The following is a 19,338-nucleotide window of genomic DNA, read 5'->3' as shown; positions in this document are numbered from 1 at the left end:
TTCTAGACACAGTCATTCTGGAAGGAATTGGGCTGAGCTAGGTCGGTTTAGCAATGTTGCACGTTCGAATGCGAATAACTTAAGGGACAACTTAAGTGTGGAGTTCGTAGTTTTCCATCATCTGACAAACGCGGCTGCTATTCCAGGTGATATAACCGTGACTGGTGCGATTGTTTTTTGCATTTGGCTTGTGAGCTATATATTAACTAAATATATATAGTAGTTTTCTCTAAAAGTAATTCCGAAAACAAATCAGGTTAAAGTATACTCATATTTCCGCCCAAAGAAACTTCTACTACTAGGTAACAAAAACTAAATTGAGGTGAGAGCTTTTGTTCCCATACACGGCGTGCGTTTTGTGGGTTATCAAGGTGAAATTTTCATTATCTCAAAAATATAAATACCATGTCGTTTTCCATATTTACATTTAAAGAGAACTTTTCAATAAATCAAAGAAAGGTAATGACTATTGGTATTGAAACTAAGATGCTTAAATATTGTATAGCAAACATTTTCTAATTCGTGCATGGTATAAAAGGAAACGTTAGGAATGAACACCTCCTTCATCAAGGTGCACACATACATAATTTTTTACATTCAACATATTTACGGGTAGAATTTTCCAAAATTCAATTTATTATATTTGCAATACACGCATTACCATGTAACAGTACAATTTATTTGAGAGCGGATTATAATAACAATGTTCACTCGGACAAACAGCGGTCGAAAGAGGACCATCTATGCTCAGTGATCTCAAATTGAGGTAGGCAACAGGCATAAAACAAACTTCGTTTATAATATTTAACATACTTATAGACAGGATTTACCAAAAGGTATTTGTGCCGATTTATGGTAAAAAGAATTTTTTAGTTAGTCAATCGTACATGGCTTTTACAAACACGCGCGCGCGCATAAAATATTGACTATAGTAAATATATCAATTTTAAACTTTATAATGTTAAGAAAATATATATAAATAACAATGAGTAACGTTACGTAATGTGTAAGCTAATGAGAAGTTTAACTAATGAAGTTCAATACTAGCATATTAAAGTTAATTACCTTCTCATATATTATTAATTGAAGTTTAATATTATCCTATGTCACAGCTCCTTAGTTCTTTACCTACACGCTAAATTGTCTAAGAACCTTGCCATCCATACCAATTCATTATTCTTCCTCCTCTTAAAACATCATACCAGAATTTTCTTAAATTATAAAACAGAATCTCTTGGTGGTTAAAGAACTCAACAAATATGATTTACAAAGCAAGATTTGTGCCAAAGCTATATAACATTATTTTAAACCTTTAAGTATAGGTTTCTGATTTCAAATACACACGCATGTATGGTGCAAATACATTTGAATATTACGACTGGAACTGTGTTCTAGAACATAAAATTGGTGGTGTATATATTTCACCCTTTTAGGTTGGGGTTTTTTTTTACATAATGGATTTTTTCTCCACGAAAAGCTGCAAATTGAAGGAGAAAACAATGAATTACCATACAAATGTTTTCAAACAATTTCAACTCATTAATCGTATTATAGTAAGCAGTTGTTTGTGTGTATTTTCCTATTGATATTTCTTAAGGAGATTCTAAACAACGTATGAATAATTTGTTTATAGTTATTGATATAGCTACAAACACATTAATAATTGATATTCGTTCCATTACTCTTCAGCTGTTGAACATTTTTCTGTAGTGTCCTCAACATATTTACCAAGTCAGGATTTTCAGAGACTTTTCACAGAGAATGGAAATTACGTGACCAAGAAAAGCCACTGGAGTGATATCTATGTGGTTTGGTTCGGTCAGCCCGATTGAATGTTCAGTTACATGGACTGCTGTGGAGGGAACGCTGTAGAGAGATTGAAAAGATTCAACTAGTGGCTTGTTCACAGTCTAGTATGAGGCATCCTTTTATACCCTGGTACAAGGTTTCGATATGTCTAACTATTGTGTTTTAAAATGGGGGGCTCTGTGGCATTAAAGCGTAAACTCTAATTTTACCATTTACCTACGTGACAATTTAGGCCTTAAAAATGCTAATATGGTATATTTATATGTATTCAGTGACGAAGTGCACTGTTAATTATGTATATTTAACAATACAGTATGTATTATTACCTGTAATATTAACAGTAAGAATATCAAACTACTATAAAATGTAGTTTTATTTTTTCTACAATACAACTAATTATTTTCTCTTCAAAATGTAGGCGTGTGTTAGCATCTTAACTAACAAGTATTCTCGTAATCACAAATATACTTCATTCATATATTCATCTTCTGAAAGGCCTTGAGACACTTGTTTCTTGGTTATCGCTTTCAATTTATGCTTATTGACTTTTGGTTTTTTTAAGGCCGGGTAATGATAAATAACATTCTACATTAAAACTTTTGCAGTATTTATTTCATCATCAACCTCACTTCAAAAAGAACCAGGAACTTAAAGAACTCTTCTGGAGTGCTGTTGAAGAACCTTCTTGAAACTTTGCTAATAAACCTGTTGAAGTAGTTTCAAGAGTAGTGGGTATAAGGTTGCCCCAAGTCTCTGTAAAATTAAAAGTTAACAACCACTTCATTAAATGGGGTTTTAACAACGAGAGCATTATATTTCGTTCCTTATATTATCAGTATTTTTCTTAATGAGGAAATATGTTTGAAACATTTATTTAGGTGAGTTGATTGCCACACCTTACAAGATGTCGGATATTAGATTTAGTCAGAAGTAGCCAGAACCAAATCTTTTATACTATATCAGAACGTGATTTAACTAGATGGCCATGGAAAAGTCTACAGAGTAGGGTACGTAGCCTTCACTCAAAAAAGACAACCATTTATGTTCTTCTTTCAAACACATCTTAACAGTCATAACGCTACTATAGCTTCGACTTTTGAATGTCATCTTCGGCGTCAATAGGTCAAAAGCGAGGATTATCCATCTGGAGTTGTCATAGTTTAAACGACAGAATGACACCTTTTATTATACATTTTTACCATTTTATTCACTCAGTGCAAAAACATTACATTCATTAATTTGTATACACTTCATTTTTTCCTATGCAAATCCATAATGGTATTTTCAAATAATTACCTTCATCAATGATTTTTATGACGATTTATTATGTAACTTAATGTATACAAGCACTTCATAATAATTATTTTATGGCTACGAAATAAGATTTGATCTTTTTACAAAAGGATTTTGAATATATATTGAAAATGAGTGAATTTTATATGGCCAAACATTCCGTAGTAATAAGATAATTTTCGATTAAAATGGAAAATGAACTATTAAGCTATAAACTAATACGAAATGAGCTAATAGAACTAATAAACCAACTTATAAAACCTAATGGAATATTAATAGACATTTAGCGGTAATATTCTCTTCAGGAAACAGTATGTAGGTTTATACTATTGTAAATGATGTACAAAGTAAATTGGTATAGGTGTTCGTATACAATAATAGAATAAAAGCAGAGCTGTGTGAGAGGGTTTCTAAAGGAAGAAGATGCAGCTGGGACCAAGCCTCCTATATCTTCACTACATACGTCTGAATAAATCAATACTTTGATTGGATATGCTGACTTGTATATTTTTATGTATATTGATTTCCACAACTGATTAAAAAAACCACTACAGAGATTATTTTCTGAATTAAATATGAATGTTATTTTCAATGTAGTAGTGAACTGAATTCATCTTGAAATCAGTAAAAGCAAGAAGAATAGTTCCAATTTTTCAAATGTAAATTCTAATAATCTCCTACCGGTTCAGTTAAAACAATAGAACTACACTAATTTAGTTTTTATATAATAGTATGTGAAAAGTAATCAAAGTAATAAAATTTATCTATGGCCTCACACAAAACAAAAAAAACACAGATTATACTTTGAGGGGTGATTAAAATCAAGAAAAGTTTTACTTTTATTTGGTTAACTATATCCTTGTAATAAATAATATAAAAATGTATCTACAAAATCCTGCAAATGTCAATGTACTCTTTGAAAGGGTTACATTTATGGTGCACAATTCAGTAATAGAAGATTCATTACATTCAAATCATATTGTCGAATAACTTTTGGGCAGGCATAACTGTGTAATAAAACCCCAAAGCAGTGAAAGCGTATGTGGAATTCAGAATAGGAAAAATGTCCAAATGTGTCGTAAACGTCATTAAAGAACCACATTAAATAGACGTTTTAAACTTCAGCAATAGGAAGAAATCAGGACTAAGTAAGAGGATTTATATAAGAAGAAGAAGAAGCAGATGGGACCAAACCCTCGTAAATTTTCACCTGAGACGTCTGAATAAATCTAATCACCTCTGGATTTCCCAACAATTTTATTTTGTTACTTAAACTTTATTAGATAACAATTCATTGTAACAGAAACAAGTATAATAATGTTTAAATTATTAAAGGCAATGTTTTGTCCTTGCAATGATATTAGATTGTCATGGAATATGAAGTAGTTTCAACTAATACAATATGTTAAACGATGTTTCTTGGTAAAAATATACAATCTACAGAAGCGATATAATGCCGGTTGGATACCAAAACTAATATTTAGTAAAATATTTCCTTACATTGTAAAAATGTACCCATAATGTTCCATAATAAAAAATGTACTTAAAATGTAAAATTGTAACACTGGTTTATTGGAATGACTGTTGTAAGAAGCATCCAATTAAAATGTATTACCTTTTAAATCATTATTTATTTATCATAAATTTATTTAGACCAAAAACATTTAAATCTTATAACTATATTATATTAAAGAATAATAAAATATTGTATATAGCTACTTTGCACACATGCTTCTTTTTCCTTCATAACTCGATAGCAAGCTAATATGTGCTGTTACGAGTCAAATATTGTATTGAACCTCTTCATCGTGTTACAGATGTTTCAAACACTAAGAGAAACTAAATTTTATTCCAATAAGCACATAAACCAAAATATACTTGCATATTTAATCATTTGCATATTAATTTTTTTAAATTAAGTTATTGTCAAACTGTATGTTATTTTACCGATTACCTGATTTTATTAAAACGCTTTACATATTTTAGTTGTAAAATACATTTTTTCAAAATTTCATGATTCCACTGCACCTATTATTTGTTTTTTCTGTTATTATTCATTTCACTATAAAATATCAATATTCTTGAACTGTACAAGATTATTTACATACAATTCATTTAAATCAAGTGATTTTCTGGAAGAGAACTTTTGTCCAAACACCCTTATAAATCTTACCTCATCATCAATTAAGGGGTTCTCTTTTCAAAGTGACGTTTACAGCTCTTTTATGGACGCTCGAGGAATAAATTCTTTTACGGCTCAATAACAAGTCTGTAGTTCTTCGTTACCATCCAATCGCAAGTAGTAACAACCTATCCTGCCGGATAGTGACAAATCAATTTAATCCATTTCATGTAACGAATACACTATTGTGCTTTAACATGGACATGACAAATAGAGCACACAGGTCTAGGAGTTATCATTTAACACACTCCTGATAATTTTACGTTTCACGTTCGGTATAAATCAAAGCTCAATGCAACAAAGTATTCTTAAATTCAAAGATCAACATATGCTTTCAAGCAATAATGGATTCATTTTTGTTGTATAAGGCAATTAGAATTTAAAATTAATTTATTTCAAGAAAATATTTATTCATAAATCATGAAAATGAAGCTTTATATATATATATATATATATATATATATATATATATACATATAATTGTATAAATGGCAATAGCCTTATTTAATTTGAATAAACATTGAATCGCAAAAAGTACTTGCTCCCCCGGGAGTCGAACCCGGATCTCTCACTTGCCGGGTGATGTGCTACCATTACACCACAGAGCGCTTACTTTTTCCGATTCAATTATTTTGTATTTGGCCGTATCTGTCACATATGCGTTTAAATAAGCAAACTAACATATGATCGAAAGACCAAATACCTGTCAAACGACTTTTGTTTACATTAAAACTTTTTGTTATTCAATGTTTATTGAAATTATATATATATATATATATATATATATATATATATATATATATATATATATATATATATATATACTGAGGTCACTAGTTGAGAAGTGGAGTTACGATCACTTTGTTTCTATTGCATTGTTGTCAATCTTGATGCCAAGAGCCAATTTGTATTGTATAAACGTACAATCTAATTTTGGTAAAAACTCATAAGAGAGAAATCTATCGTCAGACGCGTTTATATTGGTCAGGCGGCGAATCGAAAGGATTAAAAATAAAAAAATTATTGTTTTTTGGATAACATTTTTTATTTGGAGTCTTACAATTTCAAGCAACCTTCAAACACATATTATTATCAGACTGCGAGAAAACAGGAATGATTTTACTATTTACATTTTTTTAAGCCGGTATAAGGTTGGGTGAGTTAAAAACATTTATAAAGCTAAGAAAATTTTATCAGAGACAAGTTATTGTTTGATATCTTTATCCTGTCGATACCCTCCTATTTCGACCTCAACAAAACTATCGCTGATCATTGACATCATTCTAAGGAAGACTTATTCTATTAATTTCATGAAACTAGGTTGTGTGCCACCGATGCATGTTGGCATCTGATATTGGTAAACTCTGCCCCTCGACGTAATCGCCGGATTATCTTGATAGTTCAGAATCATGGACCTGTATTTTACAGCCTAGCTTCGATGGTTTCCATCCAGTTCCTATTAAACAGGTTTGAACATTAGCGTCGGCATATTAAATAACAATTTAAAAACATGTACATTATTAATGTTTTCGCTTGAAGTATGCCTGTATTAATTTATTCGCTTTACACATTTTAAGAGACTGTTATTTAAAAATTATTGCTTGATGAGGATATTTTACAAATGTATGGGTACTTCATCGACAACACGGTGTACAAACATCCTTCTCAAAATAATAAATGTACTGTGGCAAGGTGAAAATAGTAAAGTTGTTTTTCTCAGAAACTTTCACTTTTTTCTGTTATTCAGTGAAGAAGATTAATACAATTTACACTAAGCAAATCTCTACGATAAATTGAAATAAGCACTCGATTGAGTAGTTGCAAATGGTGGGAAGTTGATCGTCACAAAGGGGATTAATGAGGATCAGGCCTAACAATAATGTTAATTCCTGCTGGTCAATCACTTTCCCGTCATTGACTCGATACATCCACTCAGCTTCACTCCCGAATAGATCTATTAAATTCTTGATACTAATCCATTCAAACATATTAGTCTTTGTAAAAGTTATTCATTAAATATAATTGGAAAATACTTTATAAAAACATCTTTAATTTTTGGTACCGGCATAAATTGTTAGAAATTAGGTTGGTCAGCCTATTAATTATTTTTTAGTAAAATACTATTTGCTATACCTACAGAACGCAAAAAAACAATTTTCCCACTAAAAATATTTAAATCAGTTCAAATAAGAATTAAGATTTTATATGACAATAAAAAGGAAAATAGTTATTCCATTTTGAGTAAGGCAATACAAAATAATAATTAACTAAAACTTTGAATTACATAATTTTTTTATTATATAATCCACCAGCAGTTACCCGCGGTTTCTCACGGAATTTCGAAGTGTTCGCACCTATATGAGCTTTTCGTTTCGAGTAAATTATATTTCCAACGCTCATGTTGAGTTAGTTAGAAAGTATATAAAAAAGTGCATGTTTATGACCATTGTGACTCCATTCTTAGTATTTCTTGTTTCAAAGTGGTTTTTGCCCTGTTTTAACGATTATAAAAATAGATACACATACACAGGTCTGAGAAGTCTACTTCTGTCAAAAGAAAACTAAGATGGGTTTTTGAATTTATAGTAAAATGTAGATAGTAACTTTATCTTTTATATCTGCATTACAGTATCGATTAAAAAATGCATACTTATTGTGTGTTGAAATGTAGAGTTAAAAGTATATTTGTAATAAGAATTTTATTACCTGGATATTTTTTTACTCTGTGCTTAACAGCAGTTTCAGAAAAGGTTGAAATAAGAAGTGTTATTGCTATCAAGCTTGTTCTCAGCCTTTCTGTCATAAAAAATGTTTACACAGGCTGTTGATCAGGCCATTTCAATTAATAATATTTGTTTTCTGTAATGCAGCTTTAGGGATTAAGATAGGAATTTTAGATCAGTGGAAATACATAATGTGTATGTATGTATATATATATATATATGTATATATATATATATATATATATATATATATATATATATATATATATATATATATATATGTATATAGGGTGTCCCAAAATTACAGGACCAAACTTCACCAAATTGTTCAGGAGGTCAAACTGAACGAAAAATGTTATATAATGTATAGTTCCATCTTGCTTCGTTTACCTTAGATCGGCCATTTTGTTTTTTACATACAATTAATTTTATTTTTAATACGGGTTTACCGATTTTGTTGAAACTTGGTATAAATATTATAAACATGAACATAAGTTGTAAAAAAAATATTTAAAAAAAATCTTATGTCTATTTTTAATGGCGGCCATTTAAAATATGAAAACTTAAATAACTTGAAAACCAACCCTTTTTAATAAGGCAATTGCCATTTATACAATTTAATGTAAACAAAAGTCGTTTGACAGGTATTTGGTCTTTCGATCATATGTTAGTTTGCTTATTTAAACGCATATGTGACAGATACGGCCAAATACAAAATAATTGAATCGGAAAAAGTAAGCGCTCTGTGGTATATCAAATCAAACCAATTTAAATCATTTTTATTGCGAAGACAATATTTACATTGTATGGCAAACGTCATGGGTTTTTTTTTTTAATTTCTAACATTCATACAACAATACACACTCACACATACAATTTTGCATTTACGCCTCTTTCATCCATCGCCAATGCTACCCACTTAGTACAGCGGAGTCAGTCTTCTAATTGGGCGGTCTCCCAGTCGAATGCCAAAAACTCACCTGCATTATAGAATGCTTGTGACACCAATAGGCGTTTAAGGCGAGTCTTTAACGCCTTAGGCGTTGGGGCATCTTTAATTGAATTGGGCAGTCTGTTGAGGAAATGAACACCCGCCTGCGAGGGCAGGCGTTCATAAACCACCGTTCTGTGTCTCCCAGTTCGGTAGTTAGCACTCCCACGTGTCTCATACATGTGTATGTCTCGGCCTCTGGTTAAGGCACATTTACTCATACAAAAAAAAGTTGTTTCCAAAATGTAGAGCTGCTGAATAATGGTAGCACATTCACCCGGCAAGTGAGAGATCCGGGTTCGTCTCCCGGCGGAGCAAGGACGTTTTGCGATTCAATGTTTATTGAAATTAAATAAGGCAATTGCCATTTATACAATTTAATGTAAACAAAAGTCGTTTGACAGGTATTTGGTCTTTCGATCGTATGTTAGTTTGCTTATTTAAACGCATATGTGACAGATACGGCCAAATACAAAATAATTGAATCGGAAAAAGTAAGCGCTCTGTGGTGTAATGGTAGCACATTCACCCGGCAAGTGAGAGATCCGGGTTCGACTCCCGTCGGAGCTAGTACTTTTTGCGATTCAATGTTAATTGAAAATATATATATATATATATATATATATATATATATATATATATATAATTTGTTATAATGTAATAACACACATATATTACATTTTTCTCTAGATAATTTTACAAATACATAATTTTCATGAATAATTTAATTATATATATAGTAAAGTGTAAAAATGTTTCACGCCTATTGTCAATTCGAGCCTTTCAGACGCGCTTCCATGAACATAATTAATTGTAAATAGTTCAAATGTAAACATCTACAAACCCATGTAGGATTATAAACATTTTTACTACATTTCTAGTTGTGAGGGAAGGTGTTCGATAGAAAGTATGTAATAAAAAAATAACAACCTAACGAAAACCGACTGTTTCTGCACTGTAAAGAAGTTCCCAACCCACAAAAAACTAAGTCTAAATAAACGTGTAAGGTTTTTAGGGACAAAAAACTTATTGGTTCAATGCTAGTGTTTTGTAATAGACGAACATGAAGCGTATAATAGTACCAACTCATCTTGATGCTGTAAGCTTATTTATACCCCGGAGAGGCAAAGGGCAGCAATAAACAGCACCCAGACTCAGTCGGCTCACCGACGCCATATTGATTACAGCTGATGTTGCTAGGAGACGTGGCCTTGTCTCGCATCTTTCCAGTCACTCAGGCAAATGGCTAACTTGTTGCGTTGTTTACTAGTGCATGGCGACCAAAGCAGTGAATAAATTTACTAACAACATTTTGCTAACCATATTTGTCCAGTCGCACTTCTATCGTTTAAATGTATTATTCGTTTTTAAAATGCATGGCTAACTATTTAGTTCTAGTAACTTATTTGACTTTGAACTCCAATTCATGGCAAAGTCAATGTATTCTAAGAAAATTCCGCGCAATTACTTCATACTTCATAAAATCAGCAAGCTATCTGTTCTTTTATATTTTGCATTTGTATTACCTTACAGCAAAATGACGTTGGCGGCTTACAATACCTTTATAAGGACTCTAAATAACAAAAATAAGAAATTTTTTAACGGTTTTGTTGTAAATTCCTCTAATTTTTTCTCTTACGTGTTACGGTAATGACTGAACCACGAAATTCTACTTGATGTATTGTCAACGCTATGGTATATTCGACAGTACAGGATCTGTGAGAATAATTGTAGTGGAATACAGGGTTTACTAGTTACATGTTGTTGGTTGATATAAGTCATCCGTTTATACAGTCCTATAAGGCTTCGTTCTCATTACATGTTGGGTATAACAAAGACTGTAGTACTTTGTGGAACATATTCTGTAGTATTCCTATATCGGCTAAACTAAATTTCAAATTGACAAGGGCTTTTTATACCATATTGTAAGTCAAAATAATACTTCAGTTCAACAAAAACAACACTTACAGAATACAGCCATTTCTTTACGAAATATGACAAAAATATAGATTTAAAGTTAGAAGATTATGGACGTGGGTTTGAAGGGGATTACCTTATAATACTTTAGTTGATAAAGTTTAGTTTGGGCCAGTCCGTCTTTGCTGTTCATCTGTAATTCAATCATCATAACTATACGATAAAATCATAACTGAACTTAAATCGGGGTAAAAAAATCAATGTTCCAAGATATATGTATTATGTGACAGGTGAAATATAGAAATACTCATTTTGTATTAAATTTTAAACAAAGTTTCCGACTCCACAGTCCTAAGTAAAATTGGTTATCTGTTATTTATTATTCATACTATGTGTTTGGTAAATCCCCCCATTTACATCACGTATGAGCTCCGGATCGTACCAATGTAAAACTTTTACCGAGTTAAAACTTTTCATATTCTATATAATGAAACCTAATTTACTTACCCTATTATTATTTAAAAGACTAAGATAATTATGCTGATAATTTAAAACGCAATAAATATAAACTCACTTATTACATATTTAATCATGAATTCCTTCCTTGTAACTAAGAATGCAGATTAAATTAATTTAAATATATTAAACATATTTATACATTACTAAAATTCTTTAAATAGCTGTTTTAAAATATTTCAATAAATCATCTTAGGGTTCTTCTTAACAGACATTGGCAGAATGCTTTCTTATAAAAATATTCCAGAAGGTATAAAAGTTATAATTTACAATGGGAAACACTGGCTAAATAAAAATATTCTTCTGTGGTTTAGCTTTGCTGGCACTAGTTTAGTTCATGGAAATACCTTTGCTAGATTCCAGGAAAAGCTGGTAGGAGTATCACCTGCTCCTTTCCGAGAATATCTGATAAGAGATACAAATCTTCCTTACACAACACATCACTAGAGCCAGACTGAACATGGTATATCGCTCCAAAACCTTTTACCTTCAATATATATATAATGTTCAATACAGTTGTCATTTTCAAGTTATATTTTAAGTAAAAACTCATGAAAAATATATTATTTCTATAATATGGTTTCTTTATTTAATAACATAACGTAACATAAGACTTTACAAATAAATGTTCCACTGGATTTCACGATTTAAAAAGATAAATTACCAGGAAATGGGCTTTCATAAATACAAATTATCGGTAGCACAAGGGCTTTGAACACTAACATTTATTATTCGTCACGTTGTGGAAGTTTAATTAAAGTACAACAGTTTTTCCTGCAATTTCAAAGTAAATAACAACCAACTTTATAATCCGTATTTTAAATTATATAATATTATTTATATTATATATTAAAAACTGATAAATAAGTTTTTATATGTTTCAAACATAAATTCTGTTTATACACAGTAGTATTAGTTACTTGTTCCAACTATTAATAATACAACTATTACAATTCATTCTAAAAAGTGATTTAGTCATTCAAACATTCTATTTGTTAATAAGTTAAAATTCATTCAATGTTTGTTGTACACATTTTATAACTGTACGTTATCATTATTCGTATGTCACAAATAAGGTGTTAAATATTAATGTCTCTCTAATGTTTTTCAAATTTAATAATTATTTGTTGCATTTACTGAAATTGCTAAGTTTCCAACAAATATTATAAGGGTTCATACATCCATTTACATTGGCGATATCTATTTCACACCAATTTATAGTTATCATATCAGTATCGAAAATAGTTAAAAATGTCGAATCTTGCGTTTAAGTCTATAGGAGCAAAGGTGGTTGTGGAGATTTCTGAAGAAAGAATATTCTCTTATAACTCAATCCTCGTAAACTACAAGTTAAGAAAATCGAAGAATAAATTAATTATAAACTATATTGGATGACAATAATACTATATGCTGGTGACTAGTGTTATAGTAACACAAAGTATGCCAATGCACAATATATAGTATTTTAGGTATTTTAATACTAATCTATAGCAATATTATAAAATCTTTAGCAATCAGTAGTAGAACTTGATATGTTAAATACTATATTATGTAATTATATTATAATGTTATACAATATAAGATTCATTCTTTATATCGTAGGATTGATCCATCAGACGAATTGTTTTCAATCCCATTTAGCGGTGGCCTTCCATATACTGTATTTACCACCGAATTGAAATGGGGTCCACATCTCCAATAGCTCTAACCAACTTAAACCAGACTTCTCCAAAATTCTCTACTTCGTTAATACGTTTATAAAGTATATTAATGGTTGAAATTAACTTGTCACACTTGAGTTACAAAAGATGTCAATTTCTTTTGTTCCTGTAATTGATCTGACTCTAGTTCCGTAATGGTGAATGAATAATTCTTTTAAACGATGTCAATTTCTGTTGTTCCTGTAATTGATCTGACTCTAGCTCCGTAATGGTGAATAAATCATTATTTCTAGATCACATTCCACATTACTTGCTAAGTCAACAGTGTACAGATAAGTGCAAGGATTAAATGAATATTCCAAACCAAGCACTCCAAAGTCGTATTTAATTCTTTCGTATGTAATTTTTAAATTAGTCTAACAAATTTCTTTTGATATCTACGAAGTCTTTAAACCTACTACCGGTGAGAAAACCATAGTAGACAACCGTCAATTTATTCATTATTGGGTTATTAATCAGAATGCCGTGTAACTTGAATTCCTTTTAGTAAAACATACAAACTTCGAAAAATATAAAAAATATTTATGCTCATCAGCTGTGAGTTTTTAACATCTATGTTACTGCTAATTAGCTAATGACGCGACTGCAAATAAATTACGAGTAGTGAAATTCCACGTAAATTTTGACTGCCATATATAATATATATTTTATTATATCACAATGAAACTACTGTGTTTAACTCCCGCTATGAAGATTGTATTCCTTTTTAAAGTACTGTACATTGGTCGTGTTATTCTACTGGATGAATCTTTGTTTTAATATCTACAATACCGCACCAAAGAACCCTTTTCTTGCATAGATAATCTTTGCGGTCTACACATTGGTAGTCGGCTAGCAGTTTTATAACATGATATTCTTATTCAAATAAAGAATGAATTTGTAGTATTTTACTCGTGCCTTAACGAGGTTTTACAAACTTAGTATTTGAAGCCATTAATTTAAGTACCTACTGTCATTGACAGGGAAATAGAACATAAAGAAGGTTTTATTATCACATTGATGACAATTTATATATTCAAGATCTATTACTAAAAACAAGATGGCATTTTATGTAAAACTTACAATACGTTACATACAAACTACAGGGGACAAATTCCAAGCACCTTCATAAATCTAACTATGTACTCAATTAAGGAGTTTTTGCACAGCGGTGACGTTTACAGCTCTTTTATGGGCGATAGAGAAATAAATCCTTTTACGGTCCAATAAAAGTCTGTAGTTCTTGCTTTCCAATCAGTGCAAGTAGACTCACGCTGTTCTACAGACAAGTAGACAAATTACAGTGGATTTATTTTACTAAACATATTATTACATGATATTAGGAATTTTGACAAACGACCATACTGATTCAAATCTGGGAATTGTAAAACGAAAGGACTTTGTTTTTAGGAGAGACCGATCCCCTCTTCAGTTCTATTCTGGCTATCCTCATGGATCACTGAAATCTTGCGATGAAACAGAATAAGGGGTAACAATTGGTAGATTACAAGGTTTATACTGATAAAAAGTACAACAATCACAGGAGGGACTTAGAACCTCTGCCATCACCAACTCAGACCCAAACTTTGACGCCCTAGACTACTCGGTAACCGGCTCTCCATTCTTAATCTCACTTAATGTTAACCCATTGTTAAAAGGTAATCTTTGATCGTAATAGGGCTAAGGTAATGGTGAAATCAAAAGGTAAATATTTTTAAAATAGAATAAATGTTTAATATAGTAAACAAGCCGCGATTTAATATATAAACTGTGATTTCAACATGAGTTCTCAAGGGTAATTTATCAAAAATTGTATCATTACTGAACTTTACGTGCTTGCAACAATAATAATTATACTTCAACCTATTCCCTTTAGATTGAAATGGGGAAAATCATGGCCCGTTAATTTTCTAATAATATCTCAATATAAATATTATTTTAAACTGATAAAGTATGCTATGTACGGTATTTGTATCCATAAATCACATTATCAGTTTCTTCAAATTTGTTCTTCCAATATCATCGTTCATTTGGTGATTCTGTTTGTCTTGGAATATTAATTAATACGCTTTAATGTTTACTCCATAACCTGTTCATTTAATCACGATAACTTTAGTTGCTGTTGAACGGTGTGCCAACGGACAGCGTAAATATTATACAAGTCATTTTGGTAGGATATTATAACTTTTTTCTTTTCTACCAGAACCGTATAAAAATGTTTGAGAATGTATTTGTTTTCTATAAAATATAATTATCCGAAATAAAACTATACAGATTTCAATGGGAAATTATTCATACATTTTTATAATCTATAACATAAAGGGTAGACACGTTGTTCCAGAATGTTTAGCCATTTAACTATAGTAAGTTTGTATCGCCGCCCTGTTGTTATCAAGTAATAAAGATTTCGTATAAGGTCACGGATTAATCAGTTTTCGACAACATCGTAAAACTAACACTCAAGATTTAAGGAACTGGTTCCTACGTATAAGTGTGACCTGATCTACCCTTTCCCCTGCCCCTGTCTAGCTCCTGCCCACCCCCTCACAAACACGGCCATATAACGTCATTTGAACACGACCCCCGGGCCTAGTAAATATCAACGCCCACCAACTTCACGTACCTGGAGTAAAGCTACACTGTATCTAAACTTTCCCAAACAACAGATTTTATTACACAATTAAAGACAGAACTGCTGTTAATATTGAAAAGAACGCTCATATATCAAATATTTTTTATCTTGTAATATATTTATACTTTCCTGAACACTTTATAATTAATCTAACGTTAAACATCACAAATACTTAATTCAAATATAGTAAAAAATATTATTTCAAATATTGATTTATTTGATCGAATATTTATCCCTCGTCATTCCTGTTCCTAAGATGCGAGATATTTTGGCGGAAAGGAAATGGTGTTTGCTCCCAGCAATCTCACATGGCGCTTGTCGTTTCCGGTCGATTTGAAAACTGGTAGAGCTGCCAGGTTAAGAGCATCAGTAGGATCTATCACTTGGTGCTTTACATGAGCCTACCAACATATACTTTTATGGCATTGACTGTAGACTTTAAAATACTGTAGTTAAGTAATAAAATATTGCCAGTTTTTATCCTGTATTAATTTCATTTGTAATATTGCTATGTGCAAATATAATGGTATATTTTCCTTATAGAGAATTTTATGTGCATGCCTCGGACTTACTCAGTGAAAATTCTTTAGACATGAGACATAAGCTTATACTCTTTACTGAAAGCGATTAGATTCTTAACTAAACAATCGTAAAAGAAGAAAATACGATGTAGTTTCAACAGCGTGCTTTCTAAATAAAGCCGACCTGGTTGAAAGGTTAAAATATTAGAGCACTTTCACAAAGAATTCAACGTAAGAACTTCTATCACTATATATTTTGGTAACCTACAAATGAAATCGGCTTTATGGTGCCTTCACCGCTATAGAACAGTTATTGTTGCTGAAAATTTAATGTACTATAAAATGTAAGGGATGATAAAAATATCATGGGATTTATAGCAACTTTTTATAATATACACAACATTTCCAAAACATGACTACAGGCAAATATCTTTCAAATGAATACTAAAATATTACTTCATTCACTTACAACCAATCATCTACTATAGCTATTTAACAAACTATTCATTGTATAATATGATGAAACAATTAATATTATATTATTTAATATTCTAATAGACATTACCACTCAGTGAAAATTCTTTAGACATGAGACATAAGCTTATACTCTTTACTGAAAGCGATTAGATTCTTAACTAAACAATCGTAAAAGAAGAAAATACGATGTAGTTTCAACAGCGTGCTTTCTAAATAAAGCCGACCTGGTTGAAAGGTTAAAATATTAGAGCACTTTCACAAAGAATTCAACGTAAGAACTTCTATCACTATATATTTTGGTAACCTACAAAATGAAATCGGCTTTATGGTGCCTTCACCGCTATAGAACAGTTATTGTTGCTGAAATTTAATGTACTATAAAATGTAAGGGATGATAAAAATATCATGGGATTTATAGCAACTTTTTATAATATACACAACATTTCCAAAACATGACTACAGGCAAATATCTTTCAAATGAATACTAAAATATTACTTCATTCACTTACAACCAATCATCTACTATAGCTATTTAACAAACTATTCATTGTATAATATGATGAAACAATTAATATTATATTATTTAATATTCTAATAGACATTACCACTTTTTTAACATTCAATATACTGGCATGTCCACAGGCCGTGTCTGACGCTATGCTGGTGGAACTCAAACAGTGCTTCATGGAAGCTTATGATGACAACCAAGATGGCAAGATTGACATTCGGGAGGTGAGTCTTTGTAAACCAAGATAGTAAAATTGATATATTTCAACGGTAATAATTTTAAACATTCTCTGGAGATTCATATAATAATAATTTACTTTCATTTTAATAAATTATTCTGTTAAGATGACATGTATATGTAGTAGTTTATTTACAGGTCATTTTCGACGAATGCAAATGTTAAAAAGTTGTTTAATTATTTCAATTTCCACACCTAAAATAGTTTAATTATTAACCTAAATATAAAAATACGAATATAAAAATCAAATAAAAACTCTTTAATACATCTGAGTTAAATCTTAGTGTTCAGTTAGTGGAACATTTCTCAGGCATTCACTTTCCAACTATTTTTCAAATACGTAGTATCTTAATATTTCTAAATACTTCAAATATTCTTTAGTGTAATAAAATTCGGCAAATTATTATTCAAGATAGTCTGGTTGCATGATTTTACTGCTTGTTTATATTTTCTAAATCTTGATTAAAAACTTTGTCCGGTTAGACCCATTTTATATTTTTTACATTCAATACAGATTAGTTGGGTACTCATAGTTTCATAAATTTATCTCATTACTGTTTTGAATTTAGATGTTTTGTAAATTTCCAATATTATTTGATAAGGTCAATTTGAATTTTGATATATTGAAATTAGCCGGATCAAATTATTTAATCGTGTGTTGAATATTATATACGTATATTTCTTTATTTCTTTTCCATACTTATTATTCTTTACTTCGTATTTTCCTATCCATTAAGGTGTAACTAAATAAATGAATATTGTATAATATTCATGAAGATTTACTTTCTCGTAAAGAATAAAATCACCTACAACTTAAAGAAATGTTACTTTCTAGTTAGCTCAACTGCTGCCTATGGAGGAAAACTTCTTGTTGCTCTTCCGTTTCGACAACCCCTTAGAGTCAAGTGTGGAATTTATGAAGGTAAAATAATTATATTTTTCAGAAATATTTTCTAATAAAATATCATATAAATCTGGATCAAAACTTTCATGTATTGTAAATCCCTACTTACTTTACTGTTTATTTTATTAAGTAAAAGCATTTTGGAGTATGTTTCAAAATAGTACCAGTTTTAGCATTGTATAAACAATTAGAGTGAACACTTTTACCAAGTTACCATATTTATCCATTTTTATCTCATTAGATTATCTTTTGTTCTTAGATTTGGCGGGAGTATGATACTGATGGCAGCGGTTACATTGAGGCGGATGAATTGAAAGTAAGTTTTGAATCATTTTAATTTTTAAACTCACTTTTATTCATACAAAAGTAGTACAAATTTCTGTTGTAGTATTTTTAAAATAATACTATGTCTTTATTTACTGAAAATGGTTTTATCTGTCACAAATATAAACAGTTTTAAAAGTATTGAAGGTAATATTTATGTATATTTCAATTTTCACTAATATTATATATTTTATATTTTGAAATAACTATTTCAGTATTATCTGGTAATAGAAAATTAGAATAGGTGTTGAATAGTTTTAAAATATATATTTTAATCATTGCAACACATTTAGAACAAAAACTAAATTTTCTGTAAAAGTAACGTATGAGTAATTAAAATTTCTATATGAGAGTTATTTTACTAGATTAAACATTGAAATTTAAAAACCCCTATATCATTTTATAGTTATACCTATGTAGTCACGATTAAGGTCAAATTTTTATGCTAATTTTATATTTACAAAAGACGTAAAACCGTTACAAAATTACTTAATCTAACCCTAAACTATATGTTTATTTCATTGCTCAACTTGCTGGTAATTTCAATAACGAACAATAATAACTCCGCAGGAATTCTCCCAACTATATGGTAAATATCAGTACA

At 30.3% G+C, this 19,338-nt stretch overlaps 1 protein-coding gene across 3 annotated transcripts in view; it reads left to right on the top strand.

The window, feature by feature from the left end:
* The window catches only part of LOC124367318 (calbindin-32), a 167,556-nt gene that overhangs the window by 137,286 nt on the left and 10,932 nt on the right, over window positions 1–19,338 (top strand). For all 3 annotated transcript variants that reach the window (XM_046824066.1, XM_046824050.1, XM_046824058.1), the window contains 3 exons: window positions 17,404–17,493; window positions 18,342–18,428; window positions 18,670–18,726. In XM_046824066.1, the coding sequence (XP_046680022.1) occupies window positions 17,404–17,493; window positions 18,342–18,428; window positions 18,670–18,726 (234 nt within the window). The remainder of the gene's footprint in view (window positions 1–17,403; window positions 17,494–18,341; window positions 18,429–18,669; window positions 18,727–19,338) is intronic.

Source organism: Homalodisca vitripennis, chromosome 1 (assembly GCF_021130785.1).
Source record: "Homalodisca vitripennis isolate AUS2020 chromosome 1, UT_GWSS_2.1, whole genome shotgun sequence".
NCBI classification, from domain to species: Eukaryota; Metazoa; Arthropoda; class Insecta; order Hemiptera; family Cicadellidae; genus Homalodisca; species Homalodisca vitripennis.
Note: the sequence above shows the minus strand (reverse complement) of the source record. Positions and strands in the feature narration are given on the sequence as shown.